The following is a 14,386-nucleotide window of genomic DNA, read 5'->3' as shown; positions in this document are numbered from 1 at the left end:
GTGTAGCAGACTGTCAAGGAATGGATAGTACTGACTGGCATGGGGACAAGGTAATAACTTTGTTTAATTTTGCCATTATGCTTCTGATGCAGCCAATGACTCATTCTGTTTGCAAAGAGGCTCCAGAGGCATTGACAGGATAACACATTTTCTGCTGATAGGTGTGTTTTTGTATTTGAAGCTTAAAAATGTAGGGCTAAATTTTCAAAATTATTCACAAAATCCATTGCAAACACACCTGCTGCCTGTATCAAGCAGGTGAGAAAGAATCCTGTTTGTATGAGAACATACCCATGTGGTATGTTTTTGCAGATATAAAGCAGACCATGAATTGCACCCAGAGTTGAATAGGACGCCCCTCCAGTCTGAGAATCACTGATGGCTCTGGCATAATTAAATATGCTAGTCCAGCAACAGGATTTGCTCAGTATGCTATTCATTTCAGGTATTCATATCCTGCCAAACAGTTCCCCAGGCGCTCTCCCAACTGTACGATTATATAATACATCCATTTCCTTGCAGGTAGTTAGTTTCCAGTGGCCTGTATGACTTTTGCTGGCTGAGGTACATAATAAGACCCTATTGCAGTGAAAGTATTTGTTTTCTGCTCACATTAACTCATATTAACTTATTCCCCCATCACCCCTTCCTTGGCATCATATAGTGTCAGGGTATCATAGCTGCAGTCTTGTCAATCACTCACCCGTCACAAGTGCTAAAATATATTATTTTTGTTTTTCCTTGTAATAATCCAGTAAAATTACTTCAGTAAATTGTATTTTCACTCCCCACCGATGCATTATGGTCATCTTATGTTTCTCAAGTGTTGATACTCATCCTGTAAAACACTGAACAATGAAGGAACAACCATGTAGCCTCTGCATCTGCTTTGATTAACTAATCAAAACCTGATTAGCATCTTTGTTCAAGGGGGATGCTGATTAATCAATTACTATTGATTGTAAGCGTGGCTTCATTCTCTAGCAGAGAGATGTCTGAGGAAGCAGCCAATAAAAATTGAGCAGCTGTCATAGTGATTAAATTTATTAAAACAAAATACATTATTTTTTATAAAGCTATCTTGAAATGGGTCACTGCAGAGGAGTTTATTGATTGAAGCAGGATGAACTCCTTGAATTTCTATAGTTTAAGCTAGAGACCAAATTCAATTATAATACAAGACAAACAGGTTAACACCAGTCTTAAACAGTCCATCAATAAATTAGAGTAGGTGTAGCACACTTAATGCTAAACTGTCGTCATGAATAATAATATCCATTTCTACTCCATCTGGGTAGCAATTCCAATCCTTCCCTATTATGGATGAACATTACATATTTCTCCAAAATAATGATAGTCACAAAAAAACCCAAACTCTATTGCAGCTTCAGCTAATGCCATTTTCATAGGCAGCTTGATAAAACTCTCAACACAAAACAAGATGACCATCCGAACTACTACTTTAAATAGAAAATGCAATTTGACAATGTTTGTGCTTGCTGTTTTTCTTCAGCTTCCTGGTTACTAGCAGAGATGGACTGGCTTTTTTATCACATTTTATGCCTTTTAGATAGTGGGTAACGTCTTCAAAAGCGACTCAGTGGCCAAAGTCCCATTATCAAAAGCGATTTAGGTTCTTAGGAGCCTATATCTCATTGAAAGTCAATGGCTCATAGGCTCCTAAGCCACTTATGCACTTTTGAAAATGGTATTCATTAACTTTACTTTCTGAAAGTAAGATATTTACTGGGCTCAGGGTTCTTTTAAAAAAAAAAAAAATCACTTTCCTTTCCACAGCACAATCCGTGCATTGCAAAAACATGAGTAGCATGGTAGCTACGAACAGATTAAAAAAAAAAATTGTCCCACATCATAGTTTAAAAATTAATTTCCCCCTAGAAATGGAATCGCTGTTAAGAAATTTTTGTGGGAGTACAGTGGTAAATCTCAATTGCCAAAATTAACAGCCACACTGCATATGTACAAAGAGATCTATCAATCTTCCGCTTTTACGGCACAGACATGCACAGAAGAAACTTCAGAGCTGTCAGTTATCCCCCGCTTCCCCCTCAAAATGTTTTAAGACCTTGGTCTACATAGCAGAATGTAAACCAGAAAAAATAGATGTAGCAACTACATTAAATCATTGGACTAAAACACTCTGTTCTCTGAGCAGAGGTGGGACAAACTGTATCTCCTTAAATGCTTTATTTATATTGTGCCCCCGGTGGTAGAAAAAGTGCTTTATTGAGCCACAGGGATGGGGCGCAGGGAATGCAGTAAGAAACACCATGAAGGTATGTTGTTAAAAACATTCCTTGAGACGAGGGTAGCCTGGCGCTGGACATCAAGTTGAGATCCTAAAGCTTCTCTGCGCTGCAGGAGTGCAGAATGTTGTGAAGAAACCCTCCATCCTGTTAGTCACCCCACGAGCTACCGTGAAGAACCTCGACTCATTCTGGGGGAGCGCTTTTCTGCAAGGGGGAGGGGCTGTCATAAACCCAGCGTCTGTTTTAATGACCAGGTTCTAAACTCCATCCAGGACTTGAACTTGGTCATCCAGGGCTTTCAGTTCTTGTGCAGATTTAAAAAAATAAAACATTGTTTCAGTCAGTGGTTCTTGGTAGTTTTACAGGTGTGATGCTTTTTTTTAATTTCTTAATCAGATAAGACTTGGATTTAAAATCTGGCAAGTGATGTCATATTTAATCCAGTCTTTCTCAAGCTTTTAGCCGTCAGTTCTCACCACCTGCCAAGAGAGTAAAAACAAACTCAGAGGAGCTGGAATATATATATATTCCATCTAAAAATGGCCTGGTAAAAACAGAATCAAACAGAACCATTCACTAGTTAACTGGAAAAGATTTGCCACAATTTAGCCTAGAACCCCAATCTTGCTTTAGCTATTTTAACCCATACTATCAGAATATTGGCACCAAAATCTGCTCCCTTCTCTTCAGAATATCAATAGTCTCCAGAATCCTGGATGTTTTAAAACAATTACTACTCTGGAAGTCCAAAATACCATGTCAGCTTTGGAAACTTGGGGCTAATAATAAGTTGTTAGTCTTTTAAAAATATAAATGAATTAAAAACAAAACATTCAGATTTAAAAAGTGGCTGTTAACTGCATATGGTACTGTGAAAACCATTCTGGACAGAAATTTGTCTGAAATCAAGAGATGCATAATGGTTTCACTGATCATTTTCATAGTCCAACATGCTGTTTTCGACTTTTTTTTTTTTCCACTTCATTTATCCTGCCTCTCACAAAAGGTAGAAATAAGGCCGTTTTGGATTTTCCCTTAAGCCAGAAAAACAGGTAGGCAAAATGAATTGAAATTCTACAGATAGGACACTGCTGTGGGTTGACTGTTAACTATCTATCCTCCCCAGGAATATGGAAATATACCTAATTTAGCTACGGTGTTGAAAAGATGCTAATAAAAATAATTTACTTTTTTCCTTATGTATACTGTTTATCAGATATGCTCCTCATTTAAAGGAAAACTCCAGGTATAATATACTGTCAAAGCACTACCATTTTCATAATTTGTGGATAATTTAACAGTTGGCTTATCCAATTTTTAAAAAACCAACAAAACTTCATAGCAACCACCAAAGTCTCTGATTCCCCGTGCTTTTCAATGCAGGCGGAATGTTCTTGCTTTTAATTCATATCAGGCCGAGCCCCTGGCTGAGAAGTTCACTGCTGTATCTGCTGTAATGGCAGCCCCCAAATCAGTCAGCAGCTTCATTCCCTCTATGGAGGCAGTACAAGAATGTTTAAAAATTCATTGTTTCAACCTATATTAAGTTATTAAGATAGTTCTCTAAGGAGGTGGTGAAACAAATCACTGCAGTTTTCCTTTAAGCTACTTTGACATATTAGGAAGCACTGTTCTTGAAAGTTTGATTTTGATTTTATTTTTTTTACACCACGATGCAAAGTAATTGCTGAATAGAGCTGTACCACTGCATGCTGCTCAGAGAGCAACATGCAGCGATGTATGCTGACATGTTTCTTACCTTTCTGTGTTTCTTCCTTTCAACCAAGCCCACCCTTAAAAAGAAGGCTATTCACCATAGCGGCCAGTGTGCTCCAATGTATATTAACATCTTAATGGGAAAGCTGAGCATGTATACATTTACTACTCTCTGACAAGAGGGAATTAAATGTCAGAAGGATTTGTAGCATCTGTAATTGAATTGGTGCTGAGAAAAGCAAATCTTAAGGAAGAATAACATATTAGGATTAGCAAATAACGTGACATTTTGTCAGTTTCTGCCATCTAGCCTGTTCCTAATAAAGTTGTGATTTTTTTATCATAGATATGAAGCTACAGTGGGTTTTGTAAATTGGGGGCAGCATTTTCCAGAAGATGGCTTTTTAGAAGGTCAAATCTTTGTTCCTGCCACAAATTTGGGAAAGTTGCGTCTTCCGCCCCCAAAACACCCTTTTCTTTCAAAGAAAGAATTGGAGTCGTCATTGACTATTCCCTGCGTTAGAATAATGTCCCTCCTTCCCCCTGCTCTTGAGGCATTAGTCGTCATAATAATACCTGATCTTCAGGGCTAGTAACTGAGTTGTAAACTCAGCATGCATGGTCCCTGCAATCTAGGAAGGTGCTTTACCAACTGGAAAAGCACACAATGTGCGGATATAATGCATGCATTGTACCTCTGGCACTGCAGCCCTCATGTAGATATTTCGTATTAATGTCAGTAGCAGCGTTGTGTGTTTGAGATACAGGGATAGGGTCCTTATTCTCTATATTTAAAGCACTAAGTGAAAAAGAAGGTAAGTTCCCATCTCAGGTGTGAATTTGTTTGTCTGTTTTGCACTTGGGAAATTTAACAGGAAAAGTTTTTTTTTTTTTTTAATGAAATAGCCTGATATAATGCCCCATGGCACTTTGAAATAAAAGAAAAATTATTTGTTTCCAGTGGTGCCCAAAAAATAGAAGGGTTTATGTCAGGATCACTTGGGTCAGCTGATTCCACGGTGATACCTGCCCCAAGGGAAAGCCTCATTAGCACTTCTTGCCTTTGAAGTCAGAAGCTCTGCTAATGTTAGATGTCCTGAGAGCGGTGCTGTGTCCAGGACTGGGGAAGAGGTCGTGCTTGTCTTTCAATGCTAAAAGACAATGCTAAAAGTAGAGAGAGTGGTGAACAAGGCATGAAATGGAGATGCAAGGGAAGAGGAAGAACAAAAAGCGGTGAAGAAATTAGTGACAACGGAAGGAAGAGACGATGACGTCAGATGCGCTGGTGTATGGTGATGAGGAGCCATGTAAGTACCTAAACACAGTCCGCCCCTGCTGTTGGATGGGAAGCTCTTCTTGAAAATTCAGAACGTGGATAAGCACTGGAGATAAAAGCAGAAGGGCTGATCCATCTGTCTGGAGGCAAGAAAATCTAAAATTTGTTCCTGACTCATTGGAATTTCAGGCACTTTTTCCCTCCTGTCAGCGAGACACTGGCCCGCTTGTGAGTGGGGCTGAGGATGATTTCTAAACTGAATCCTTTACTTGATGATGCCTGCCAGGCAAGGCCACTGCTGATCTGAACAGAGGCGTGATCTTAGAGATGTGGGTGGCTACTGGCCGCTAGACTGCATCAGTTCTTCCATTTTAAAAAAATGTAAATAATGAGCTTTAAATATCCCCTGAGTTTTCTTTCCCAGTCAAAACAGCAAGTAGCCAAACTGCCCTTAGAGACTAGATGAAGCAAAGAGCAGATGCGGTGGTGGTTTTATTTTGTTCTCTGAAGCTGGTCTCAGGCGGCTAAACATGAAATATGTACGTGAAAAGGTGAAGTTTGATGGTTTAGAGCTTTCTCGAGGCAGAGTTTAAAACTTTATCTTCGGTCACAAATGTCATGAGTTATCAGGGACTCAGCTTCATCCCCATCTGTCAACTTTATGAAACGACTGCACAATTTGACATAACTGGTAGCCTCTGCTCAAGGCCCAGGACATGAATAATAACGTTGCAAGACAGGATTAACGTATTGGCTGAGCTTCGTGGGACACTCAGTACGGATGTAACGGGGTCCTGCAGGTCAGGGGTGAGGTGCATTGGCAGAGTCCCTGCCGAGGTGACTAACCTTTCCTCGGCTGAAGGTTGTTTGTGAGGATGAGAGAAGTAAAAGTGGGAGCAGGTGCATAAATGCATCTGGTTGGATAATGCAGTTGTAATGGACTAGTATGTACATCATTTCAAGGGAATAAACATCCAGTGCATTAGCAGTCAGGCTCAGAGAGAAGTTCCTTTTCTTTGATGATCTAATATAAGCATGAAGCCATTTTCCTTTAAGGCGAAAGTGCACTGTTGGCTGACTCTGATTTGACTCTACATGGTTGCAAGCACTGGAGTCCTCAGTGTGTTGTATTTAATTTTTAATTAACACATAAACTTAAAGATAGACTATTTAGCCATGCACATAATAAAATAAACTTGGAGCATATACTTGGAAAAAAGATTGTTTTCCATGAAAATAATTTAGAAAAATAGTGCGTGTCCCAGTGAAAGAAATCACATTCAATAAACTGTGCTGGCCAAAAATGTTTATCAAGCTGTATTGGAAAGTCACTTCTCAGGGACATAGTGACTCACTAAAAACTCACGGCTCTTGACTTAATTACAGATTGAACAGAAACCATCAAGGAGCGGCCAGGCCAGTGGCTTTGGCACAGCACTTCAGTTTATATTTTATGGGCAGTTCCGCAGCTGGTGCAGACCAACGTAGCTCCACTGAGGTCATTGATGCTATGCTGGCTTACACTGTCCAAACCTCTGGTCCTATATTTCTGTCCTGTCTCTCCATATTGGGTCAAGCAAAATGCATCTTGGCTCCAATTCTTGGGCTGTCTTTCCACATTCTACAGATGTGCTTATTTTCCCATGTCAGCAAGAAACGCTTAATTTGGGGTACGTCCATCTGTCCTGCAGACGGGATGCAGCACTAGGAAATCATAACTTCTGATGCTACTAGTTTGTAGAGTTAACTGATGCAACTGCAATTAACAAACAGAGGAAGATAGTTGAGTTAGTGCGGGCCATTGTTGAGTTGTGTAATCAGAGTGGAACTTGGAAGATAGCTGCTGGATCTGTTATGCTTCGGCTGCAAGTATCTGTGAAGTGTGCATGTCGATTTTAGAATAAGTAAAAATAATTTGTTACTTTGGTAGGACAGGTTTCGCAGTGTGTATTTAAGTGGATATTAATTGGATCATCCAACTTTGGTTGTCTTGTGGAAAATGACTCTTTAAAGACTTTGCATAGCTGTGCTGGAAGCACAAGGAGATGACTTTAGACTGGTTGCCTAGAACACAAGTCAGGGATCACCCATTGTTCTGGGTGCTTTACAGACAAGTAGCAGATAGTCCCTGCCCTGGTGCATGTGCAGCCTAGGTGCCAAAGGGGACATGATACTTAGGTGAGGCAGCTGTCACTAACCGGCAGCATTACACCTCTGGCCACAGCAGCAAATGCAGATGCATTTTCCTGAGAAGACGGGTGTCTGCAGCTCGGGTAACCGAACATGCCCTTCCCAACAGAAGGTTTTTCAGGGTGTATTTTGCAGCCACTGGAAGCCCCTCCTCACCCTTAATTATCAGGATCTGCACCTTCTCTGAACTACTTACCTTTCGTACATGTATCTCCTTTACTGTCAATATCTTCTTCCTGCTTGTCTCTTTCACCCACCTGTGAAAAATAGACGGGGGGCGGCAGAATAATAAACTTTCATTGGATCTGAAGCCCTTGGCAGGTGAAGATTAGTTAATTTTCCTCATTGAGCAATCAGTGTTTATGGCTTTTCAGCTGAGTAAAATATTCCGTTGGTTGCTTTCCTATTCGGTTTAGTCCTGCCACACTTAGTTTAACTTATTAGATATATTGCTGAAGAGGATTTTATTTAACATGGTTCTGTCTAATTGGCTGCGCTTCATTTTGTCCTTTAATGTGCACCTACTTTGACCTAATTAAGCCGAGACATTCCATAGTCCATGCCAGTGCTATTGGTTTTCTTCTGTTACTTTCAAAAGGTAACTTGAAGAAACACTGAGGATTTTTTTCTTTTTAATTTAAACTGTTTTAATTAAAATGCGTTTTATGGAGCTCTCTTGGTCATGAGTTATTTACTTACATCATTCAGTGTTTAATCTTAGAACAGGATTGGAAATATCGATAGTGTAAATCCGGGGCTCCTGCTGAACACATTGTATCAGGTTTCGACTCAAAAGAGCACCATTACTTTTAGCTGTCACGGATCTCTACACTTGATCGATAAACTTCAAATATTATTAGAGGTGGAGGCTTCAGAGATTTGCTCTGTTATTTGGAGAGAGACGGAGATAAATCTTTCTTAAAAATTGACTTGAATTTGCACTCTCAGTCTTCCTGGTGAAATGCATTTCTCTTACGTGTCCGGGCAACTGCATGTGGGACAGATTTATAGGCCGTGTGCTTCTTGTAGTGAAAGATTTAAATGGTAAATCCTTCACATATGACTTCACAAATCATGTAAAGTTAAAAGATTTTTACCGTTTCTGTTGCTGCTGTGCTTAAATTGTAAGGTACGGCTAGTAAATCATTTTAATAGAAGTGTCGCGCTTGACTCAATAAAAAAAAAAGAGACAATGGTTTAGCTTCCATTCCAAATGTTAATGTATTAATCAACGGGAGAATAATTGTTTTTTACTACGTTATAAATCTTGGTTGCCATTAGAATTGCAGCAAGGGTTGATGTAGCTGCATTCTTAAATTAAAATTGTTTACACTGCTATACATTCATTTTACATGCCCACAGCTCATTCTGGGTTCATTTCAGAGCTGTTCCCCAGCCAAATAAGTCATTCCTTTCTAGGATGCTAGCGTCCTAAGGGAGAGATGCTTATAAAAGAAAATTAATTGCATGGCGAGGTGTTAAATAAACAAAATAAAAAAGCGGTTGGTGGCAATGTACTATTATTACTCGCTATCTGTATTGGAAGAGGATTTTATGGTTTGCATTGAGAATTTTGCTATATGATACATCATGGAATGTACTGAGCAAAAAAAAAAGTATTTAATCACGTAATCCTGGATTTCTTTAGAGATGACAACTTGAGAATGCAATCACTTTTTCGCCCTACAAATACAATTTTGGGGGATTAACATTCATATAAATCAATGCCCTGTTGATATTTTCATACAGTTGATACTTGATGTCACCATACTGGCATTTCCTGGCCTTCCAATTGTTAGATCATCCCCTTTACTGAGGGAAGGGAGTATTGAAATTGGGGACTGATGTGTGGGCGGACCCTCACAAAAGCTGCAGGTGATTCCATGTCTCCCTTCCCTTCCTGATCTTGTTCCATGTGCATTAGTGCTGCTGCATTGTGGAGAAATACCTTGCAAGTTGATAGCCAGATCTGTTCAACATTGGACAGGCCTGTCTGCTCCCTTGTGTGAACTGATCCATCTGGATAGTTAAGCACTTTACCCTCTCCTTGTCAAAGTAAAAGGGTGGCTTTTCCAACCCTGGGCATAACTACAGCCAACCTGCAAATCATCCCATAATAAGCCCCGAATTCCTATTCCTGTTCTGCTTTCGACAGATTCTCGAGCAGGTGATGAAGGGTCTATAAGGGCCGTGGACCATGCGGTGATCGGCGGGGTCGTGGCCGTGGTGGTGTTCGCAATGCTTTGTCTGCTCATCGTTTTAGGGCGATACTTTGCGAGACATAAAGGTAAGCTGAGGCTTGAAGCTAAAAGTTGGAAAGACTTACTGTAGTGGTGGTGGTTGTAACAATTCATCCCCTATGAGAGAACAGAAAAAGCAGAGGGACTTCTGTGGAGGAAGAGTAACTTTCACTGAACCTCAGACTTAGGATCATAAACATTTAGAGATGGAATATGTATTGGGCAAGGTCCAGAGCTGGTGTCAACCATTGTAGTTTTCTGGTTTCAGTGGTGCTACATACTTGGTTGGCACCAGCTGAGTGTCTGGCTCATTAAGTCCATTACCAGGCTGGGATACAACACCTGAGAAGGAAGGGTTATGCAATTAAACTGATACAAAATTCTGGTTCTTCAAGTGACCTTTGCACATTTCCATTCATGGAATGTGCTGTGTCCATCTTAAAGAACTATATTTTAGCTCAAATTACTGGCTTTTAAGCATAAGAGATCACAGTGTATAATGATACTGCCAGATGCTACTGTTTTCTGAAGATTGAGACCAAATTTTCTGCTTTAGGCCTACCGCTATGGATTATAAAATGAATTTGAAATAGTCCACAAGTACTATTGACTAATCTGATCGCTGGAAACAGAAGGAAACCTAAAGCTGGCCATGCCATGTGAGGAGTGCAGGGGAAAGTGATGAGCTGAGCAGAAGAGTCCTGAGCATCAAGGAAACAGGAGTAGTGGGTGGGAGGAAGGTAAAAGCAAGATGGGGGAGCACAAATAAACAGGAGAGAAGAAGGGGGAAAACACATCAGGATTGGGAGAGGAAGATAGATGAAAGATACGTCATCTTAAGTGTGTCATGCCCTGCCATTAAAGAATTTAATTTAGTTTTGCATCCTCCTATATTGAGAGGGGCTCTATCACTCCAGACTCTTACATGACATGAAGTAAGTTGACCATCGTTCTGTTGTTAATTCAGGGGGGAAGTTTAATGGGCCACTCTAGAATAGCATGACAGTCCTTTGGGCAGTGAGGGATGCTAGTGGTGTTCACTTATAGTGTGTGCTCCCTGGACCTCCCATGTGTGTTGCTGAGCACTGCCAGTGTCTCTGCTGCTGTGAGAAAATGGCCCTTTAAAAGAAAAGCAGCACTATGGGTAGTTCTCAATAGACCCAGTCATGGAGACTCTCCCCCCGGATCGCTATATAATGTCTTACTACCTAACCAGTCGTGTTCGTTCTTTACTTGGCATCATTTTATAATGCCCTACATGGTCATTTTCAAAGCCCCTTGCAGAATTTAGATGCACAGTTCCCATTGAAATTAACGCGCCTCTAAATTTGCGAGGCAGCATTGAAAAATCTCAACCTTAACGTCCGAGGTCATAGCACTGTCCCGTTGATTAATGCTATCACAGCTGTTTACACTTGAGTAACAGCTATGGAATCCCTGGACTCAGACGTCTCTTTGTTCCTTATGGTGGTGTTTCTTCCCCGTCCCCCACCATGGCTTCTTCGCAAGAAAGCAAGTGACAGTTGTTCTAGCAATTTACACAGAGACCATCAATGAGTCACGGAACCTCACTGCTTTATTTTCAGGTACATACTTCACTCACGAAGCCAAAGGAGCAGACGATGCTGCGGACGCAGATACAGCTATAATCAATGCAGAAGGAGGACAGAACAATTCTGAAGAAAAGAAAGAGTACTTCATCTAGATCAGCCTTGGTTTCAATGAGGTGTCCAACCGTGGACAGTTACTGGCCCCATTTAGATGACAGAGACAGTGATATTGGAAGTTGCAACCAGCTTGTGTCTTTTTTTTTTTTTTTTTTTAAACGAATGGGTGGAGAGATGTCAGACTGGGAGGGTCCGGGATTTGCTGTGTAAAAACGTTATTTGTAAAGTACACTCTGCCGTTTGACACCTCAGTTGGGGTTTTATTTTTTGGCCAAGTCCAGCTTGGATTTAGTTTAGTTAAATCATTTGCAGAAAATTCTGTGCCTTGTTTTATTTTTATTTTATTTTTTCGAGGGGAGGGTTGTGTGTGTTTCTTTTTTTCCCTTTTGGAATTGCCTGCTGGGACCCCTTGGAATAGGTTTAACTTTTTTTTTTTTTTTAGTGTTTCTTTATTTTAACTCCTCTATTTTCTGTTCAAAATTCGATCTCATCAGAGGAGAACCAGCACACTTTAGATTTCGTAGTTTGCAATTCAGTGTATCCATAATACATTCTTCTCTGTTGTCTTAAAGGCTTGGATGAAGAAGCTATGAAAACTGTTTGCGGCTGCTCGTGTTTCAAATGCTTTCTAGTGGTGGAGAGTAGAAAATAGGCTGTGACTCAGAAAATGCACTCCGTTGACTGCGGAGAGACATTACTGCACAGGGTTATCTGCAAGTGAGGTGTGTCACTGTGAGATTGAATCTGTCTTGAATTCTGTGTTTGTAGACTGCTCAGTATAGGGTACCTCATGCTGTCTGGACAGGTTTGGGGCACGAAGATTCCTCCTTGTTCTTGCCCTAAGTAGAACTGACAGATGAAGGCTGTTCCTCTTATGCAAGTGGACAAATTTGAGTTGCCACAGGAGGGAAAGGGGGGGAAAAAGGTAGTTCTGCTCTGATTATTTCTGTTCCAAACAATTCCATCAAGCTTTCCCAATCGGCCGTACTTCTGCCTAATTTGCTGGAAAAAGAAAAGTCCTCATGGTGTGCAAAGGGCTCTAAATGAGCAGTTTTTATATTATTTTTCCTCCTTCTCTTTGTGCTAGTTAGGGAAGGCAGTGGGATCTGGCCTGCATGTACTGTATATTACAGATATTTGTCATGCTGAGAGATCCAACCAGAGACTGTGTGAAACTTTCATTCCTTAAGATTCAGTTTGACAAAGCAGGAGGGACAGAAGAAGGGTCGCTATAGTTTTCATGCTGGTCTGCCCTGTATCTCAGTTCTGCAAAGGTCAGAGCAGGTGGAAATAACAGCATGTAGGCTTTTTCAGTCACTTAATCAAAACTCAAATGTTGTATTTTTTTATCTCTTTACCTTTCATACACTAGCCTTGGCCTCTTTCCTCAGCCTTAAGAAGCGTCTGCCAACAAATTACTGATCCTTGCATGAATGCAGTCATGGTGCATAGCTACTAAAAATAAGTTACCTTGAAAATGTTTTAGATCTGAAGTCTTGGGAGATACTAGATAAGTGAAGTTGCCATTTCTTTTCTTTTCCGATTAAAGGGATTTGCATTCAAAATTGCAGGGAAACCTGGTTATAAAATGTTTAGGTGAAGAAAAAAAAACAATGAATTAGAATTATGATGGACCTACAGATAACAGTCCACAATGAGAAAGAAAGATAGCATTAAAATATATATATATATATACTGAAAATTGTTCAGTGAGTAACCTTGGATTTTGAAAGATGCATTTTTGTTATTGTTACATTAAATAGAAAACTTACACTGATTTATTTAAGGGAAAAATTCACATGTTACAACTTCTTGGGCTTTTAGGTAGCATTTTTTAAGTTTGTTTTTTGTTGTTTTTTTTTTAACTTTTGGCAGAACCACTGCAACACAAGAGCCTTTTGGGAATGGGTCGACATGTAAAAAGGAAAAAAACAACTAAATCCATTCTCGAGCAGTATTTTGTCTTTTCCCCTCCCTCAGAATCCTTTAAAAAAAGGAGAGCCACAAAAGGAAATTAAATTTTGTCAAGGGCAGCTCTCTTCTGAGCCTTCAGCACCAGCTGGGCCCTTAGCCAAACCACATCCAAGGGCAAGAATCATTTAGCATATTATCGGAAGGTTTGGGGGGACTTTTTTACACACTGATGACAGAATCGGCGTTCTGTTTTTTGATCAGCCCATCTTTCTGTTTTGAAAAGTGTACAGTAGTGCAGTGTTACCAATGTAACTTTGACTTACAATGTTGACATGTCTCAGGTTCATGTGTTTTGATTGATGTTTTCCGTCTCAGGTAGATTGCAAAATTTTGGCCCCACACATTGGAAGAGAACTAAGCAAAACAAAACACCCCAGAAAATTATGGATTTTAGTTGTATATTGGTTTATGTATTTTTTTCTTCAGTATACAGTGCGCTGTTGAAATGTAGTGTTGAGTATTACTTTGTACAGGTTTAGCTCATAAGGGTTTTTTTAAGAGTGTAGAAAGAACAAACTTACCTTTTTTTTTAATGAAGGATGTGTAACTGATGGCAAATAAGCTTGTTCTTTACTCACGTGCCCTTTTTATTTTTTCCCCTTAGGCCAGTTTTGTTTTAAAGTGTCCATGGACGATGTTACAGTGTAAGAAAATACATATCCATATGTTCCCATTCACATTTTGTATTGGTTCATGTATACCATTTTTACAAACAAAGAGAAGTACTATAAAATATCTGTCTTCTTAATAAAAAAAATTAATGTTACAAAACTATTCTTTAATCTCATTTTGCACTCTTTACCTCCACAGCCAGGGAAGCCAGTTGCAGTGAAGTCCCATCTTGGCTTGCTTATTGTGAAATTCCAGTTACAAAAATTGGTTGTGGTTTACCCAAGATCTGTGGCAGCCTAAAAATAAATCTCCCTTCTTTAATCCTCCTCCCTGTCTTTTGACCTGCTTCCCTCTCCCTATTCTGACTCACAAACAGTGGTAGGCAGCCACCGTAAGCCAAGCCAACACTGTTCTTTGGTTAAGGCGGCAGTAGTGGTAAGA

At 40.0% G+C, this 14,386-nt stretch overlaps 1 protein-coding gene across 2 annotated transcripts in view; it reads left to right on the top strand.

The window, feature by feature from the left end:
• The window catches only part of CADM1 (cell adhesion molecule 1), a 270,202-nt gene extending 256,401 nt beyond the window's left edge, over positions 1 to 13,801 (top strand). For both annotated transcript variants that reach the window (XM_067565814.1, XM_067565805.1), the window contains 2 exons: positions 9,608 to 9,739; positions 11,279 to 13,801. In XM_067565814.1, coding sequence (XP_067421915.1) covers positions 9,608 to 9,739; positions 11,279 to 11,397 — 251 coding nt within the window. In that variant the 3' untranslated portion in view covers positions 11,398 to 13,801. The remainder of the gene's footprint in view (positions 1 to 9,607; positions 9,740 to 11,278) is intronic.
• The last annotated feature ends 585 nt before the right edge of the window (positions 13,802 to 14,386 follow it).

This window comes from Emydura macquarii, unplaced genomic scaffold (genome assembly GCF_026122565.2).
Source record: "Emydura macquarii macquarii isolate MOO-44397 ecotype Brisbane River unplaced genomic scaffold, CSIRO-AGI_Emac_v2 contig_312, whole genome shotgun sequence".
NCBI classification, from domain to species: Eukaryota; Metazoa; Chordata; order Testudines; family Chelidae; genus Emydura; species Emydura macquarii.
The sequence above is the reverse complement of the archived record's forward strand: the minus strand, read 5'-3'. Positions and strand labels throughout refer to the sequence as shown.